Source organism: Camellia sinensis, unplaced genomic scaffold, assembly GCF_055761805.1.
Source record: "Camellia sinensis isolate YWXY unplaced genomic scaffold, ASM5576180v1 Unanchor10, whole genome shotgun sequence".
NCBI lineage: Eukaryota > Viridiplantae > Streptophyta > Magnoliopsida > Ericales > Theaceae > Camellia > Camellia sinensis.
Genome location: NW_028128988.1, coordinates 7,707,105 through 7,727,500, shown reverse-complemented (window position 1 = coordinate 7,727,500; position 20,396 = coordinate 7,707,105). Strand labels below are relative to the sequence as shown.

Genomic DNA, 20,396 nt, shown 5'->3' with positions numbered 1-20,396 from the left:
ACTCTGCTTCATCATTACCAGTTAAAATGATGTCATCAACATAAACAATCAAAATTGCAATTTTACTGTTTTTTGAATGTTTATAAAATATTGTGTGATCTGCTTGACTCTGCGAGAAGCCACAACTGATAACTGCCTTCCCAAAGTGTTCAAACCATGCTCTTGGTGATTGTTTGAGTCCGTATAATGACTTGTTCAATCTGCATACTCTATCGCTTCCAAGTCTCTGCTCAAATCCCGGCGGTAGGCTCATGAACACCTCCTCTTCAAGATCACCATTGAGAAATGCATTTTTAATGTCAAGTTGATGTAGAGGCCAATCTGAATTTACTGCAAGAGATAACAGTACTCTGATGGAATTTATTTTAGCAACAGGAGCAAACGTCTCCTGATAGTCGATCCCATAAGTTTGAGTGAAGCCTTTAGCCACCAGTCTCGCCTTGTATCTCTCAACGCTTCCATCTGCGTTACATTTTATCGTAAACACCCATTTACACCAAACTGTTTTCTTGTCTTTGGGTAGATCAACTATCTCCCAAGTACCACTTCTCCTTAAAGCATTCATCTCCTCCATGACTGCTAATTTCCAATTTGGATCATCCAATGCTTCCTGTATATTCCTTGGAACAAACAAGTGTGAAATCCTAGATGTGAAAGCTCTATGGTTTTTAGACAGTCTTTGATAGGAGAGGTAATTTGCAATAGGATGTTTAATGCAATTTCGGACACCTTTCCTAATTGCTATAGGAACATCAAGGTCGGAAATAGAAGGAATAGGATTACCTAAAATTTTGATGCCAGAACTCGGGTGGACATTCGGGTCATTAGGATGGACATTCGGGTCATTATTCCTCAGATGAAATCGCTTCCTAGTATAAACCTGAAGCTCAGGATTTAGATCATTTTGTAGTACTTCTCCCCCTAAACAAGAATCTTCTTGACTAGGCACCATAGAACTTGGTTCTCCTAAGTGATCATTATCAGACAGATGTGGTTTTTGTGTAGGATAAATGACATTGGGGAGCGGGATAGAAATATCCCAAAAACGGTCTTCTACTCCACTTGTCTCCCCCTGAAGAGAAGTGTTGGGGAAATAGGATTTTGTTTCCACAAATGACACATCCATACTCACATGAAATTTCTTGGTTTGAGGATCGAAACACTTATACCCCTTTTTGTTTGAGGAATAACCCAAAAAAACACATTTTATAGCACGGGGGTCAAGTTTTGAACGAAATTGACTAGGAACATGAACATAGGCAGTACATCCAAAAATTTTGGCGGGTAAATCAGAAAACAACCTCGTGTCAGGAAAAAAAGTTTTGAGACAATCGAAAGGTGTTTTGTATGTTAACACCTTTATAGGCATCCTGTTGATCAAATAAGAGGCTGTTAAAATTGCTTCACCCCATAAATATTTAGGAACATGCATGTAAAACATTATAGCACGTGCTACTTCAAGTAGATGTTTATTTTTTCGTTCTGCAATGCCATTTTGTTGAGGGGTATCCCGACATGTAGATTGATGAAAAATCCCATTTTTTTCCAAAAACTCACCCAACTGCTCATTGAAATATTCTGTTCCATTATCAGAATGTAAAATACTAATTTTGGTTTGAAATTGGTTTTCAATCATATTGTAAAAATTTGTGAATAAATTTTTCACGTCAGATTTTTTATTCATCAAATAAATCCAACATAAGCGGGTATGGTCATCAATAAATGTAACAAACCATCTTTTACCAGAAAGAGTAGTGATTTTAGAAGGGCCCCAAACATCACTATGAATCAAATAAAAAGGTTTGGAAGCCTGGTAAGGTTTTGGCAAATAAGTAGAGCGATGAAATTTTGCAAAAATGCAACTTTCACAATGAAAAGAAGAACAATCAATCCCTTTAAATAATTCTGGAAGTAAATGTTTCAGATAAAGAAAACTAGGATGTCCTAGCCTATAGTGCCATAGCATTATTGTTTCTCGAACAGAGATTGAACTAGTACTATTAAAGCTTTGAGCTTTTTTATTACTAACAGGTACTTCATCAAAGTAGTAAAGACCTTCAAGCATCCTAGCACGCCCAATCATCATCCCCGAGTTCTGGTCCTGAAATTCACAATGGGATTCAAAAAATGTAACACGACAATTAGAATCCTTAGATAGTTTACTGACAGACAAAAGGTTACAGGCTAAGTTGGGGACGTGAAGAACAGCATTGAGATTAATTTTCTCAGTTAGTTTAATAAATCCTTTTCCTGCAATAGGTGAAAAACTACCATCGGCTATTCTGATTTTGTCATGACCAGAACAAGGGAAATAGGTACTAAATAAATGGGAAAAACTAGTCATGTGATCGGAGGCACCGGAATCTATGATCCACGGAGAGAAGTTTAGGCAAGAGAAGGCTTTAGGATTTCTACCTGTTTGTGCCAACAAAACACTAGGAGTACCGGATGAGGAGTTGGATTTTATTAGCTTTAAGAGTTGATCAATCTGCTCTTTGTTGAAGGGACCTGAATCGGCTTCATTAGTGGTAGGAAAGCTACGATTCTTCTCTCCTTGTTTGCTGCTTTTCCAGTTGACAGGTTTGCCATGGATCTTCCAACACGTTTCGCGTGTATGGCGAGGCTTGTTGCAAAAATCACACCAGACCCGTGGCTTATCATCAAACCTGCGCTGGTAATTTGCAGCCTTGTTGGCCGCAGCATCGCTAATTAAAGCAGAAATTTCAATTGATTCACCAGTACCTTTTTTCTTAAGCATGACGCTCCTTCGGCTCTCTTCCCTTCTGACTTTGGCAAATACTTCGCCAATGGATGGGAGAGGAGGTCTGCCAATAATTCTTCCTCGCACTTCATCGAACTCAATGTTGAGGCCGGCAAGAAACTTGTAAATACGGCTGTCTTCCACAGTTTTCTTGTGGTGGTTGCAGTCGTCAACCGATTTCCATTCGTATGTGTTGAAGATGTCAAGATCCTGCCACAACCTTTTCAATGAATTGAAATATTTGGTGACGGAATCATCTCCTTGACGAATCTCTCCCAACTTCAAAGTTAATTCGAAAACTTGAGATTGATTTCCTAGGTCAGAATACATCTGACTAACATTATCCCACAATTCTTGTGCAGTAGGATAGCACATGTAATTAGAGCTTATATCCTCCTCCATGGAATTGACCAACCATGTCATAAACATGGAATTTTCAGCGTCCCAACTGTCGAACAGCGGATCATTAACAGCAGGAGCCTTCTTGTCACCAGTGATGTAACCGATCTTTCCTTGCCCACGGATATACATCCGGACAGATTGTGACCAGCGGAGAAAATTATCACCATTTAGGCGGATGGCGGTGATTTGGACAGAGTGAGAGTTTGACGTTTTCACCGGAATGGCAGCGGCAGGGGTTGAAGTGGTTTCGGACGTGACTTCCGACATGGCTATGATGGTTTTAGGGCTGCTGTGTTTTTTGTAGCTCTGATACCAACTTAGAAAATATGAGGAAGAAGAACTCCGAAAAAATATGAGGAAGAAGGAATATATTTCTGTTATATTTAAAACTTCTTATTTTACAAGACCAAATGACACTCCTTATATAGGAGATATTACAAACATCATTATAACCCATTATATGCCACTTACATATTATATATTACCACTATCTACCACTATCATATTATATACATGCCACTATCTACCACCAACACCACTATCATATTCTATACATGCCACTATCTACCACCAACACCACTATCATATTCTATACATGCCACTATCTAATTATATGCATTAACACAAATTTCCAGCAGCAGCCCCTGATGCGCCAGCCATGGAAGCTTGCTTTTATGTTTTCTTCTCTTATCTGCCTAGGAGGCTTGCTTTTATGGTTCATGCAATGGCTGTACACATTTATTCTATTTCCATGGTGAATTGAGTATGGAATTCATAGATTTAAGCTTCAAGTCTTGCCTAGTATTTTATGTTCAATTTATTTTTTGTGGTCATATTTGGAGTTAATGCTGTAACCTCTGCTTTCAATTGTTTTTTTGGCACATTTTATTATTAATTAATTAGTTTTGCGTGGAGTTTTGGCATTGCTAATTGATTTAGAGTACATTCACATCCTCTGCCTTCTCTATGGTGGCTCTGTTTGTACAGTTGGAAGCAGCTGCTGTCAACTTAGTTGCTGGAGAGAAACCTGCTGATGTTTATTCCGAAATTGCTGCAAGGTATACTGGTATCTATTGTGAACTTGGAATCCAATCATTGTTCTCTTTAAGCTATTATAAACCCTATGATAGCTTATAGTCTGTATTTCTGTGGCAATTCATAGTTGAAGAGGAAAGGGGAGGGGAAAGGAAGAGGGAGAAATCTCAATTCTCTTTTCCTTTTCATTCCCCTTTCTGTCTTTTCCAGATGATGGATGAAGAGAGTTTCTAGTATTTGATAGAAGGAAAGGAGAAGGGGTAGGAAAAAAAAGAGGGGGAGAGTTTTGTGGGTGATAGAGATTAGAGGTGATCGGTCTATGATTTCTGGGAAGATGGTAGGCACTTCAATGCCTTGAGATCACCGGAGATGGAAGAGGAGAAGACCAAGGCAAGCTTAGAGAGGAAAGGGGTGGCAGTGAGGGACTTTGAACACTTAGTGTATATTTTATGATTCTTGTTGCTCTTGTTGTGTTATTGTGGCTGCACATATGATGCCGTTATAGAGACTCCATGAGTATTGGAGTCCAAGCAACCTCAAGACAGGTGGCGAGTTCTCCTCGACTTGACAGGAGGGTGATATTAGCCCTACTAGTTGTGCCCTATGATTCAGGTCCTTGGGAAGGTTGCATCATAGGAGTTGCAGCTGTAGGTATGATATCTTGAGAGGTGTATCATATGTGCATTAGATGTAAGTGTAAGGTCAACGTCCCTGTCTCTAAGCCAGGTCAAAGGGAGAGTTGTCACTGCAGGAAGACAACTACACGACCTTGGACGATCCTGAGGTCTTAGCCTCCAATCCACAATCCTCCAGTGATCCCAAGGGGAGTGCTTGGGTCTTGCTCCCAACCTAAGTAGCCAAGAGGGTGAGTGCATGGATGAGTCAAGGGCTCATCCTGAGTAGCTAAGTAAATTTAGGTGAGTCAAGAGTCCCACTATGTTGCTATGGAGCTGGGGTGAGCGGGTAGAGAATATATTTCTTGAGTTATGTAGGGTCATGGAGAGCTTTAGGTGAGCCAGCTCTATCTAAGTAGGCTGTGGCCTTGTTTTCATACTTGGTGGTGTGCATGCCCTTGCTTAGGCTTGGCATATGACCCCGACTCATCGTGGTGCCTCAGGAGTCTACCATGTGGATGTGTGGTGGTGATGACATACTCATCGGTGCCTCAGGAGTCTGCCACGTGTGTGTGTAGTGGTGATTACATACTCATCGTGGTGCCTTAGGGGTCTGCCACGTGAATGTGTAGTGGTGCTGACGGGACGCCCGTAGGGCTCGCCATGTGCCAAGCATAATATAGATACCCACAAGTTTCTTTGGATCAACATATCCTTTTCACCCAACAGTGAACAGGTGGAAGGAAAGGAGGAACCTTACACTTCATCACTTCTGGCCTCTAAACAACATTTGGTGTTTCTAGTATTTGATAGCAGGAAAATAGATGGGGAAGGAAAAAGGGTGGGGGAGAGTTTCCATGGTACCACCTACCCTTTTCACCCAGTAGCGAACAGGAGGAAGGGAAGGTGGAACCTTATACTTAATCAACTTCTACATCACCTTCTTGCCTTGAAAAAGCACTTTTGTAAATATATTTGGGCAAAGTCATAAACTAGTAACCCCTTTCTTACCCTTCCCTCTCCATTCTCAACCAAATAAAAAAAGGAGAAGGGAAGGGAGGTTTGGGAGAGGAGGCTTTGATCTTTTGTCTCATGCATTATTTTGTTGTTAATATTTTAACGCTGCATTCATGACCCTTGTTAAAATTTACCATCACCTACCACACACTTACCATCACCTACCACACACTCACCTACTACACTCACCTACTCCTCACCTACCACCACCTACTCCACTACACCTACATCTATATAAGGAACCATTTGTAATAGACAGAATTATCAAATACAACAACATTCATCAATCAATAATACATATATTTTTACATGGTATCAGAGCAAGGTTAAGACCTTCGTATTTCTCGCTTCACCGGCGGGCGGCAACCTTGCCTTGGCCGCCCGCCGGACCTCAACCTAGTCCTCTAGAATTTTCTACACATACCTTAAAATTTCTTCGAGTCCACCACCTTCACGCCCAACACCTTCGAGTCGATGAGTTTCCCTTTTGTGTGCATTTGGTCAGCTGGGAGAAGGAGAATGTCTCCAGTGAGGCACTGGAACTGGAAGCTGCACGTATTGTGTGCAAACCTTGTTAGAAGAAATATTGCAAGCTAAAGAGCATTTGCGCACCCATTATGATGAGTTATTTCCTATGATCATCCTGATATATTTCCAGTAGATCTCTACACATGGGAGCAATTCTTATGGGCTTGTGAGCTCTGGTCCTCTAATGGCATGAAAGTAATGTTTACTGGTGGAAAGCTACAGACACACTTGGTACCTGTTGCAGGCTTTCTAAATCACTATCTTTGCCCGCATGTGTTGCACTATGGTAAAGTAGATTCTGTTACAATGACACACTCAGGGCACCACCCACACACAGAGATACATTGAGGGCAGACCTATGCACATGGTTTTGTCCCCCTCTTTTGCTTTATTTTATTGTCCCCCTCTTTTGCTTTATTTTATTTGGAGTTGTATAATGCTCAAGTCATGAGTACCAGACAAAGCTACACGTAAACAGCTACACACTCACCCTCTTCTATATATAGGAATCATGAATCATTGTAATAAAATTAATACATCAATCAATAATACATCAATTTTAACATGCACGTTATTTCTCACTTTTCTTTTATTTTAATATATATATATATATATTTATATATATATTTTTTATTATAATATATTTTTCCTATCTCTCTGTTTATTTTATTTTATTTTATTTTATTTTTTCATCAATATTTCCTTATTCTACAACTCGTTAGTGAGCATTCCCAAATATTTTTATCTATTTTCTTTCTCCGTTGTTTTATTTTATTTTATTTTTATTCTTAAACAAAACAACAACACCAAATAACACCACAAACATTCCACACACTTGTCATTTCTTCATGCCGGGATCAACCCCGGTCAAAAAAAAAAAACAAAAACAAAAAAAAAAAAAAAAAAAAAACAAAAAAACAGCAAAGACCACCATCACAACAAACAGTGGGATTTTTCCCTTCTCTACTCTGCCGCCGGTCTTTTCTTCTTGCCTCCGTCCTGGGCGGTCGTTGACGGTGCTGCCTCTGTGCTTCCTAATCCACCAAGCACTCCCCCCTGCTCCTCCACTGCAGCATATGGCGGACCTCCAAATCGGAACATCACGGTGGCCTTCCGCTTCAGCTCCTTGTTTTCCGCCTTTAGCACACTTATCTCTGCTCGCGCATCCTTATACATGCGTTGGAGCAGAGCCAGCTGGGAGTTTAACTGCTGCACCTCATTTGCCCTACTCTGCAGCCGGTTCGACAAGTTTGTAACCGCAGTCATGGTTTCCACACATGACTTCAAAGTATACTGATTGGCCTCCACATCCGACTGCACTGCCATTCTTTGCTCCACAGACCGCATCGGAAAGTTCAACGGAGCAAACCCCGGGGCGCTTGGTTGAGGTTCCAGTGCCACCGCACCAGTTATCTCTCTTGTTGACTCGTTGAGGTCTGGAAAGAGAGTGAGCAGACTCCGGGAAGAAGAGGCCATTTTCTGGGCTATAAAGTGTTACAAAGTTTCTCGTTCCGAAAACGCAGAGTTTTTTAGAGAAGGGTTGGATCCAGAGTATTTTCAGAGTGTTTCAGTCTGACAAAGTTCAGAGGTTTCAGCCTGGTTTGGTTTCCACAGCCTCCGCATTGGTTTATATCGACACTGACGACGCGGCCGACACGCCACTCTGTCGCTCACGTGCCTCGTCGCGTCTCCGGCTCACCTTTTGATGGCTCGACGCTTTCTGTCGGGCACGCCTTTTGATGAAGTGGGCGCGCCTTTTGAGGGCGCGACTTTTGAGGGCTCACTATATATATCCATATATATATATATATTTGGGCAGCCTATATACACCATCATACAGTGTATTTTTTAAGGGTCCGACAAGACTCTGTAAACTGTCCCGACATTGATTCCGGTTAGCTCCTTTATGGGTCCGACAAGACTCTGTAAACTGTCCCGACATTAATTCCGGTTAGCTCCTTCATCGGTCCGACATGACCCCGTAAACTGTCTTCTACAACGGTCCGACATGACCCCGTAAACTGTCCTGCTACATCGGTCCGACATGACCCCGTAAACTGTCTGCTACAACGGTCCGACATGACCCCGTAAACTGTCATGCTACATCGGTCTGACATGACCCCGTAAACTGTCTTCTACAACGGTCCGACATGACCCCGTAAACTGTCCTGCTACAACGGTCCGACGTGACCCCATAAACTGTCTTCTACAACGGTCTGACACGACCACACAGTGTCTGCTACAACAGTCCGACATGACCCCGTAAACTGTCTGTTACAACGGTCCGACACGACCATACAGTGTCTCCTATCCCATTTTTAATTGTCAGCTTATTTTTTTGTTTTGTTACTCTCTCCAAACTCAAGTTGGTTAGTTCCTATCCCCCTTGAGTTTGCGGGGGGCTGTTAAAATTTACCATCACCTACCACACACTTACCATCACCTACCACACACTCACCTACTACACTCACCTACTCCTCACCTACCACCACCTACTCCACTACACCTACATCTATATAAGGAACCATTTGTAATAGACAGAATTATCAAATACAACAACATTCATCAATCAATAATACATATATTTTTACAACCCTTAAAAAGCAACAGTTTAATCTGGCAGGGTTCATGATATCATGGTAAGGGACAGCAATAAGGATCCTGCAACTAGTCCAAATGCTTTATTAGCCAAGCTCTTAATTGGACAGGTTGATTTCTTTTACTTCTCCCTCACTTCCCTGAAATGTTTGAGTTTTAGACCACATTACATATTTATAAGATGATGAATTCTAGATAATGACCTTTAACTTTGTTAGCTTTCAGGTGGATAGGAAACTAGTGAAACAGACAGTGATGACTTCAGTATATGGCGTTACTTATGTTGGCGCACGAGAGCAGATCAAAAGGAGATTAGAGGAGAAGGGTCAAATTACTGATGATGGCCTACTTTTTAATGCAGCTTGCTATGCTGCTAAAGTAAGCGTCCACTGACTAGAAAATAGGGTTAGATTGTTAGCATTAGAGAACATAATTTCCACTTCAATGTCCTTAATATTGTTGCTTATGTCATGAAAACAGAAAATATTTTGATTCTTCACGCTAAAGAAAATTCATTAGAAAGTCAAGGTTACAGTGAAAATCAATTCATTAATGTAGTTGGCATTTTATTGTTTCTCATGATTGGCCATGCTTGACCCATGTTTTTGGCATATTTTGAACCTCTGGCACCTAATAAGTGAAAAAGATTGAAATTGGAGATTTGATTTACTATCCATCACTGATATAAGTGATTGGCCAACCTAGGTTAGTAGGCTTCCTCACTCAACTAGTTCATACCATGCAAAAATGGCTTTAATGACACAGAAAATTTGCTCAAATATAGAGATGAAGTTCATAAAAAACAAGATTTAGTTCCTTCAATTGATCCTTTTACATCAAAAGAAAGATTTCTCTTGGTTCATGTGATGGATAGTTGAAATATGGTAAGGAGCCCAGCTTTTGTAGGTGATGAGATTGCTTCTAGATGCTGAGGTTGTGGGGACAATGTAAGCTCCAATGAACATTACTGGACAATTAGCAGTGCCCTATAGAAAACTATAACTCTAAAAATCACAACCATCCCTTACCATGTATTAGGAGTTGAGTGGTACCTTTCTTTAGCAAGTTTCTCTTTTGATTAGCTTGTGCTGAGCATCCCACCAAATGATTAATTCAGCATGGGTCTATCCATGCACACAACTGAGTGTGAGTTGGCACAGTTTAGGTTACATATTCATGTGAAGCATTTGCTTGTATTTTGATCTTGACCAAGACTTATGCGTCACTCATTTAGCTTTTACTCGTGGTGCTACTTCAAGTTGTAACTTTCCATCACATGAAGCTTCCATGTTTCCTTATTCTAGGATTTTGTAAGGGATGAAAAAGCGAGGAGGAAGGAAAGATAATAGTGATGGAAGAACCCCTGGGAAAAGAATGTAGTCCTTCATCCTTTCGTTTGGTTTAGCAGAGTCGAGGAAAATAAAAAGAAGAAAAATAATGACTCTAAATTTTTCCTTACATATGGGTGGTGTTCAGCTGGCAAAAGCATGACGGGAAGGGAAAGAGGGAAGCATTTGGGAGAAACAATTTTCCCCGGAAGGTTTTGGTATTTAAACATCGGCCCAACAATTTATATCAATCTTTCACACCCAATTTCCTTCATTTGTTAACAAAAACTCCATCCATCTATTTCTTTCTCCTCCCCCCCTTTCGTTACTTCGAGTTTGTCTTCATACATGATAGGCTATAAATGTGACCCCATTCCCATAGCATAGTGTTCGATGTTCGAACTCATGCCATAAGTGTCCCTAGAACTTTGATATCATAACCCAACGTCATTCTCTTAGGGCGGTTTAAATTGGAAAATTATTGAGTTATGTTGTAATTTTGGACAAAGCAATATTACTTGGAACAGGGATCATTTCGGTACGAGAAACAAGAACAGGGATGTGATACAACACATGCTCTAAAATGTGGTTTGATAGGGGTAGATTTATCATTTATATAGATCACACTTGAAATTTATTAAGGTACTACAAACTTGAGACCAATTTATTGTAAACATTTAGACATCCAATGAAACGTAGCATATATTATCCTACAAATCAATCACTTAAAAACACATTTCTAGGAGCAGCTTGGCCTTTTTTGACATTTTGTCCTGTTGCACACCTGCTAGATTTAAATTCATTCTGTTTGATTTATTTTCTCCTATGGAAAATGTCAAGGAAAAATATATAGGAAAAATTGGAATCACTAAATTCATTGTTTTAGAATGCAAGTGTACCATGTTTTGAAATATGTATTGCAAGACATAAATTGCCAGGGGATTAGTGTTTGACATAGGCATGTGCCTAAACATTGGTTTTATCTTGTTTGAAGACCATGTGTGCCTCATCTATTGGTTTGTGGCTGTGGGGCATTTGTTTATTTTAGAGAAACATAGTCTGTTCTTTATGCATTTGTTTAATTCAAATGTTAAATTTTTAGGCACATGATGTTTAATACCAAGATTTAAAAAAGAACTTTGCTGCTCTGATCAAATCGTAATATTTTCATTTCAATCATTCTTTTCAATACTCGTTCAAAAAAAAAAAAAAAAAAAAAAAAAAATCATTCGTTTCAATACCACAATTTTAACTAGGTGACAATGTCTGCCCTTGGAGAAATATTCGAAGCTGCACGTGCCATAATGGGTTGGCTTGGTGATTGTGCAAAGGTATACTTTTGTTTCAAATTTTGGACTGTTAAATTTGATCAGAAGTCCTATTTTTAATTTGGAATCTTGATTATTGAAATTCTACAGATTATTGCTTCAGAAAATCAACCAGTGCGTTGGACAACTCCTCTAGGTCTTCCTGTTGTGCAACCCTACTTTAAAACTGAACGGCATGTTGTGAGTATTTGAATTTAGTTGTATTTTGAAATCATAAAATGTAATTCCTCATAAAATCTGTGAAATGATATTGGTCTCCCTCTGTTTTTTTTTAAATTCTATGATTACTTATTTAACAAATCACACCGTGGTGCTGCAGATAAGAACTTCTCTTCAGGTGTTGGCTTTGCAGCGTGAGGGCGACTCTGTAAGTACATATCATCATTTTGTCAGAAATTCTCCCATCTCTTTTCCGACACCGTCGTTGCCATAACTTTCATTATCATGTGAACTCTAGGTTGAGGTTAGGAAACAGAGAACAGCATTTCCTCCGAATTTTGTGCACTCACTTGATGGTTCACACATGATGATGACTGCTGTTGCATGCAGGGATGCTGGATTACGTTTTGCAGGTACCATTTTATTTAAAGCTTAAACCTATTCAGAAAGAGACTTTGAATTTTTTAAGGATCATCTTATCCTTCTGTGTTTGCCATCCAGCAAGTGGCATGTTATGTGATCATAGATAGTTTTTTTAGTTCATGTTCAGCAGATACGAAATCAAAAGCAGCTTTTAAATCAGATTGATATTTTCATAAATTTCTTCACCAAGAACTTTTAATCTTAGGAGTTGCTTGAAGATTGAACGTGTCTTGATTTGTTTCTAGCTATATAATTCTACCAGAAGAAATCCAAAGCTCCTTTTAAGTTTTAATGGAGATGCCTCACAATGGCATGTTCTATTCAAAGGCTTCATCCGCAAGCCCCAGGTTTGCAGATGACCCTTATTGAATTTATTAGCTAATAAAGAGGGTCGATGATCTAACAAATTTCTGCAAATCCCATAAATAATTTTGCGAAGGATGCCATAAAGCTGATTGAAGCTATAGAGGCAAAAAAGAGCCCAAGAATGGATGTAAATTCTGTTACAGCAAGTGAGTGGAACAAAGTGACAAGTGAAAGGTAGTTGAAGAATCTGTATTATACACTTGGATTCTCTAATTTGTAACAATGTTTAAAGAACAAGGAGCTCACTTTTGATAGTAAAGGAAAATTTCTAACTTCTCACATGGATAGGAGATAGAATTCCTTTTTGCCCTAAATCCTATTTAATTTCAAGTAAATTTCTAAATAATGGCATCTTATATGCAGATATTATGCAATAAACAATGCTTTTAAATGTTGGGAACTTGCCCACATGCCCTGTGTCTAATATTTGGATACATATTTTAATATATCTAAAATTAAGAAAAGAAGGTCCAATGCTTGGACACATAGCCCCACCCAATACGCATACACAAGTCCATGTAGCATAATTGAGGCCAACTTATTGGTTAAGTGATCTGTTTTCTCCAATCCTGTAGGGAAGCTCGTACTGTTGGTACCATACTCTGAAAATGAAAAAAATGATCTCCCCACAGAACCAAGCACATCAAATAATTCTGGCCATACATATCAGCTGGTGGGTTTGCCATTAATGATATTGTCTCACTCACATTGTTCCACCTGTATTTTCTGTGGTTGTTTTTGTGTTTCTACACTTTGAATCTATTAAGTTGTAGATTACAAGTCGTCTAAATTGTTCAACATTTGTCTGGACTCTAGGATTATGCTTTATGTGGGATCCACAATTACAGAAATGTCTACTCTTTTTTATTTTTCCGTCTTTATTTTCTTTTTGCACACATCTCCGAGTTGACCACTGGGAGAAGTTCCTTAATCTCTTGATAACTTTAGAAGTTGTTATGTGAATTAGGTGAATGGCGTTGTACTACAACGAAGTGAAATACTCTGATTTATTGGCTTCAGTCAACTTATTGCCTAAATCCACAGATTGGCTTCAGTCAACTTATTGCCTAAATCCACAGATCCGCTTCTATCTTCTCAATCAGTCTCTTAATGGATGTCAGAAATAAATTAATTTCATTTTATAAACCCCAAAGGGTTTGGCTTAGTGGGTAAAGAAAGTAACCAAAGGGCTTACCACCCAAAAGGTTGTAGGTTCAAAACCCACAAGGCCAAACATCTCAAACCTTGGGGCCACTAGAGGTTTGCCCGGTCGTTAATTTCAAGGTCCTGGGATTTAGGCGAGGTACGCGTAAACTTGTCCGGACACCCGGTTATCAAAAAAAAAAAAAAAAAAAAATCATTTTATTTCCTAATATTACATGATCATATTAAGAATTCAAATATATAATATCCATTTGTGTTGTCTTTAACTTGAATCAAGTCTAATATGCATTTATATGTCCCCACTAGTGTGCTGTATGTTTTGAAATTCATAATTATATTAAAATGCTTCTATTTAATGCATGTTCAAATGCTGGTCATACAGTTATTTTCAGATAATTTTTTAATCAAACATTTTTGAAACTCTGACGTGCTTTTATAGGCTCTTCCTTGGGAAAGACTGGAGGGGAATTTGTAGAAAATGAGAAATTTATGTTTTCATGTTGTTGTCTGTTGCAGGGGTGCATGACTCTTTCTGGACGCATGCATGTGACGTTGATAGGATGAATCGGATCATCAGGGAAAAGTTTGTGGAGCTTTATAGAACATCAATACTAGAAGATGTAAGCATCTCTCTCTCTCTCTCCTGAGCACACTAATAAAAACATGTAGTTTTGTTGTAATTCCTTATTCATATAAAGCCATTATTGCTTCATGGATCTGAACATCAACATACAAGTGACATCAAAATTTTGAATTAATTTACTTTTATATCTACATAATATTCTGATTCTCTTTACCCAGTTGCTTGAAAGCTTCCAGAGATCATATCCAGAGTTGACATTTCCTCCCCTCCCAGAAAGAGGCGACTTCAACTTGCAACAAGTTCTCTATTCTCCGTACTTCTTCAACTAACCCGTCCACATATATTTCTATCATTTGAGTCTTCAGAAAAGTATCAAAAACATGGTTGAAGTGGGATCCCCGGGAACATGGGTGGAACTTAAGACCACATTTACAGTGAGAAGTGAAAGCTCGGGTTTGCTCCTATGAAGGCCTAGTCCTGTGCTGTCAAGTAAGTCACAGAGCTGGAAGGGTTGCCTAGGTTGCAGGACAAACCCTGTTTGATCATCATTTATCCTTACACCTAGGGAAATCAATCGGTACTCTGCACAGTGGGATTTCAGAAGTTGAAAACTCCTGTTTCTTGTGCTCTGCTGATGTCCGGGAAAGATAGAAAAATGCTAAATAGCATGGATTCTGATTCAACATTGCTGATTCTTCTTGGTGCTAAATTAGGTGTAACAATTTTGTTCTTGCCAGTTGATTCAATTTTGTATTCTTTCTATGTCTTGTATAGTTTTGTATTTGAAATATGAAAATAGATGGGAAGAGGTGCTTTAGAGCAGGGAAGATGGAGCCAAATTATGTAACCTGTATACGACAATTGGAAAAAATAATTTTATGGGATATATTTACACATCATTGCTTATTCTCTGAACCATAAAGATTATAGTAGAAATCTAATGTATAAAAATGTGTTTACTATTGCATTTTAATCTTATACTCAGGCTAGCTTCCCTTTCTCTCCCTTTTCTCTTTCTTTCTCCTGATTCCCGGCTGCCACCACCACCAACACCGCCACCAATTCTGGCCATCAGAGAGTTATGGTCACCTTTTATGTCGTGCAATTGTAGAATCAATTTCAGAGGGGGAAGAGCGAGAGATTGTTGCAAATGTCATATGTAAGGTTTTAAAAATTGACTGTAATCGTTACGTAACGGCTGTAGTGGTTACCGTCACCCGTTACGGCCGTTATAGCAGTGATAAAAATTCACATGTGTAAAGACCGTTTCGGTGTTACATAACGACATTACAGGCTGTAACGGTTTATTATAAACCGTTACACCATTTTATAATATTCTAAATAGTTTCCTTTCTTAAAAAAAATAATAATAAAAGAATACAAAAAAAGAACAAATATTCAAGTGATCTAAATTCAAAGAAAAAATTTTATATGAATTTTTTTTATTTATAATTTTTATTTCATTACATTAGCATGTAAAATAAAAAATATATAAACGGTGGTTGCATTTATTTTTATAATCATTTTATTTAATATTTTTATTTTGTTAATGTGTTGTCTAAAAAGTGTCTTTAAAAAATAAATAAAATCAGTAATTCAAAAATAATTTTTAATACTTAATTGTAAATAATTTTTTTTAGTTAGCTTTAAAGTGTTGTCTAAAAAAATGTCTCAAAAAAATTTTTTGTTTAAGGCATAATTTTTATTTTTATAATCATTTAATAATTGTGAATATTTTTTATTCAGTTGGTTCGTGTATTGGTCAAAAATAATTTGTAAACATTTAAAATCAATTATTCTTAAAGTCATTAACTATTGAAATAAAATATATAAAATTGTTTTTATAGTGATTTGAAAATATGTACATTAGACCATACTTAAAAATTAACAAAAATTTATTAAAATCTATTTTAAACTTCAATAAATGAGATTTTGAAAAAAAAAATATGCGTATCGGTAAGTTTTTTTTCAAATTGTGCGAAAAATAAAAAAAATCACAGTTCCGGTTATCACAACCGTTATGCTACGGCCTTTCCATCCTGCAATCGCCACCGCAACCATTACGACGACCGCAACCGCTTTTCAGAAGTTTGGTCACATGTCATCGCTTATCTATTTATATATATAGAGTAGTGAAATAAATATGATAAAAATTTTGATCAAAGTAAATTAATCGATGCTGTTGCAGTTGTCAAAAAAAAAAATAATTTTGTTTTATTTGTTTTTTCAATTTTTTGATTTAATGCAATGTGAGAGATGAGTGTGACGGGAAAAAATAGTGATACATCTACAATTAGTAGCGCATCCATCGCTGATTTTTTTTTTTTTTTTTTTTTTGGTTTTTATCACCTTTACATTTTTTTTGTGAACGAAGAGCCTTTACAATTAGTGGTAAATACTTTACTGTATCAAAGTAACAGGAGAGTGATATATTACAAAATTTTGACATCAATAGAATAAAAAAATACAAATAAAACATAACAAGATCAAAGAATGACAACAGTATTAAAATCACCAATACGTAAAACATAACAAGAAAGAGCCACTATATATGTATAATAACAAAATTGTGTCTTTATAATTGAAAGATCTAAGAATCCGTATCCAAACAAAACATATGTTAAGATCAAAGAATAACTACATATGTATTGTATTATATTATATTCACAATACACAATATCACACAAGTACTAAACCATGGTAGCACAAAATGACCTACAAAAGGGACATCGACTAGTCTTTGGCAACCACTTAAACAAGCAATCTCTGTGAAACATATGCAAGCAAGGCGTTATCGCAACCATCATTCCTGCACATATCTCCCCCAAACAAATCGAACAATCATCAGCTGGTTCTTCATCATCGTCTCCATCAAACTCCTTCACTCTCATCGCAGCGTCAATCTCGTGAAGCCCTTGACACTCATGGCACGACATTGGTTCCTCCAGGTCGGTCAATAACCCACCACGAATCTCTTCAACTTCTTCGACAGACAATTTGCTGCTCTTTAGACCCTTGGATTCATCATCATCATCATCATCATCATCATCATCATCATCTATAACTTTTCGCTTCTTGCGCCATGAAAAGGGTGATGGTGCAACCCTCTTTCGCGTATACCTCATAGTTATCGAAATATAAACATCTACCACTATGACGATTGTGGGATTTTGATACAGTGTTTCGATATCGAACTTGAAACAACTTAGCAGATATGCAGATATGTCTTTTCTCAGATTCATAGCTGTGTTTTTGGAATGGAACTGTTTGTCTTCAATGACTTGAGAAACCAAATATTGTGTAGAGTCTAGGGTTGATAATGCTTCGAGTTCAAACAAAGATGCTGAGTAGATCTTTCTAACACCGCCATGTTCGATCCGAGTTGCTTTCTTGGATGCGTTGTTGATGCGAAACATGAACAACCCTTGTGATTCTTCTATGTTGTGAAGCTTTTGGTTCCACTTGAAGACATGAACATTGAGGTCTTTCACTTCTTCATTAAGACTCACCATCTCTCTCTTCTCTCTCTCAACACACAGTTCTTGCGGCAATAGAGGAGTGGGCAGGTAGGATTTGTAAAACTAGTATACAAATTTCAGATGAGATGGGAAGTTTTTTTTCCGTGTAATATACTTGTTAAGCAAGAAAGGGAAAGTACTTTCTTTCTTTCTTTCTATCTAGGAACATGCATTTTTGATAAGTTACAGTTGCGTTAGGATTTGAGATAGATAAGGTATCTATTAGTTCTAATTTTGTTTTCAGTGAATTTTTAATAGTTTAAGCAAATTTTTTACTTTTTAATACACTTAATATAAATACAATTAAAAAGTATAATATTTGTGATTTTTTTATATAAAAAATTCACTAAATACCAAAAATATAAAAATTCAATACATTTTCATATTCTTGTATATTTATTACTTTTTAAAAATAATTTTTTACTTTTTCGGTACATCTAAATGCATCTAAAAATTAAAATAAAATTTAAAATATTTTTAAAAAATTCACTAAAAACAAAAAAATATGAAAAATAAAAATAAAAAACTCAATTTAAAAAAAATTGAATATAGAAACTTAAAACCAAATAGAATGAATACATTTTTTTTTAATTTTTTTTTATAACACCTGTTTTTATGAAAAATGTATAACTGTTTTAAGTTTGATTAACATAAAGGGATGGCTCAACCTTTCTAGGGTTTAAGACAAAATTTTAAAGTGAGGTTTTTTGATAATTAAATATTACTTATAATTTTTTGAATATTTTATTTACAAGCAAGATTTTTATTTTTATTTATTTATTTTTTGTGATTCAAAACTACTATCAATTTTTTTTTAGGATAAATTACACTTATCTCCCCGAAGTTTAATATAATTGAAGAAATCTCTTTTATAATTTTAATAACATTGACCTCTCTCTCTCTCTCTCTCTCTCTCTCTCTCTCTCTCTCTCTCTCTCTCTCTCTCTCTCTCTCTCTCTCTCTCTCTCTCTCTCTCTCTCTCTCTCTCTCTCTCTCTCACATTGTTAACATGTTTGTTGACTTCATAAGTTATAAAGCCAAAAAAGTCAAGATTGTTTTGTAGTTATCTACTCAAATAGTACATTTCACTCTCTCTCATTGTTAACATGTTTGTTGATTTCATAAGTTATAAAGCCAAAAAAGTTAAGATTGTTCTGTAGTTATCTACTCAAATAGTACATTTCACTTATCCCTTGAGATTTTGTATAAAAATTAATGAAAATCAATGTATACTTTAGTAATGTTGAACGAAATTCTAAAATTTCATATAATATTAAAAAAAAATTCTAAATTTTTAATATATTATTAAAATATTCAGGAGAAGAAAACTTAATTTAGGAATAAGTAATATCTCTAAATTTAAACCACATATAAGATAGTAAACAAAAAATTATAAAAAAAAATATGATCATTATAACATTATTAATAATTTATTTTTTTTATCAGCACTAATCTCTATACAACTAATCGTAGAACACAAAATGTTTGATAAAAATTTGTAATAATGTTTGGATGACTATTATCTTATTATATTTTGTTTATTATGTGAAGGCATTATTGTATTAGTATAAATATAAGCAGAAAGATACATTAATAAAATAAACTCAGGTTTCAAGTTGTCATAAGGGGCACTTATGTCCTAGTCAGGCGAGAACTTAGGTTAGAGTGTTTTTTTTTTTGAACGGTAAAGAAGAAACTTTATTGATGAATGGAAGGAGTACAAAATACCAAACAAACACCAATAAAGAGAGGGAAGTGTAAAAGTATCGCAATGGGCTAAATAATCTCAACTAGGTTGGCACCAAAGAACTCGTCCTATCATTTGCTAGCACCACCGAAGTTGGTGAGAAACCAACCAAGAACACCCCAACTATAAGCATACAACAGAAGCAAAGCCCACAAAACAGAAAAACAAAACAAAGACTAAGATAGCCATCTTAGCTACACTCAGCAACAAGCAAACAGATCAAACTAGTCCACCAGACTCACTTAGCTGCAAACACCAAACTCACTAGCTGCGAATAGAAAGAGACAGAGCTGCAAACAGAGTAAATTACAGAGCAAACAGAGTCCACCAGACTTATTTCCAGCAGCTAGTAAAACAGATCCCAAATATAGCTCATATAATAGCATAGCAAAGCAGGTCCAGCACTCACAAGCTGATCCACAAGCTGCAAACACCAGACTCACAAACTGATCCAGCACTCACCTAGCTGCTAGAAAGTGACTAAGCTGCAAACACCCCAGAGCTATAAACAGAACAGCTTAAACTGCTCAGTAGGAGGGATGATTTATGCTGTAAAATGCAAACACCCCACAAAACCCCAACAAAACAGATCTTCTAAGTCCTTCCACCTAAACAGAATCTGATTTGTGCAATGTTATGAAGGAAGTCATCAATCAAGAATGGAGTCTGCTTGGTTGTAGCTTTATACCAGATGGCAATTCTTGTAATGATGAGCTCCAGTAATTCCTGCAACTTTGGTTGAGAACCTTGAAAGAGGCACTCATTTCTGTGCTTCCGAATTGACCAAAGAGCTACCAGAGGAATTGCACTCCAAATTCTTCTTTC

At 37.0% G+C, this 20,396-nt stretch overlaps 1 protein-coding gene across 4 annotated transcripts in view; it reads left to right on the top strand.

Moving 5' to 3' along the window:
* Window positions 1-15,205, top strand: part of LOC114305829 (DNA-directed RNA polymerase 3, chloroplastic-like) — a 29,472-nt gene extending 14,267 nt beyond the window's left edge. For 3 of the 4 annotated variants that reach the window (XM_082911262.1, XM_082911261.1, XM_082911263.1), the window contains 9 exons: window positions 4,151-4,221; window positions 8,981-9,065; window positions 9,181-9,333; window positions 11,540-11,614; window positions 11,702-11,791; window positions 11,931-11,978; window positions 12,069-12,183; window positions 14,240-14,343; window positions 14,525-15,205. In XM_082911262.1, coding sequence (XP_082767388.1) covers window positions 4,151-4,221; window positions 8,981-9,065; window positions 9,181-9,333; window positions 11,540-11,614; window positions 11,702-11,791; window positions 11,931-11,978; window positions 12,069-12,183; window positions 14,240-14,343; window positions 14,525-14,635 — 852 coding nt within the window. In that variant the 3' untranslated portion in view covers window positions 14,636-15,205. Of the gene's footprint in view, window positions 1-4,150; window positions 4,222-8,980; window positions 9,066-9,180; window positions 9,334-11,539; window positions 11,615-11,701; window positions 11,792-11,930; window positions 11,979-12,068; window positions 12,184-13,134; window positions 13,233-14,239; window positions 14,344-14,524 lie in introns of all 4 variants that reach the window. The other variant, XR_014357810.1, reaches the window with a different exon arrangement.
* The last annotated feature ends 5,191 nt before the right edge of the window (window positions 15,206-20,396 follow it).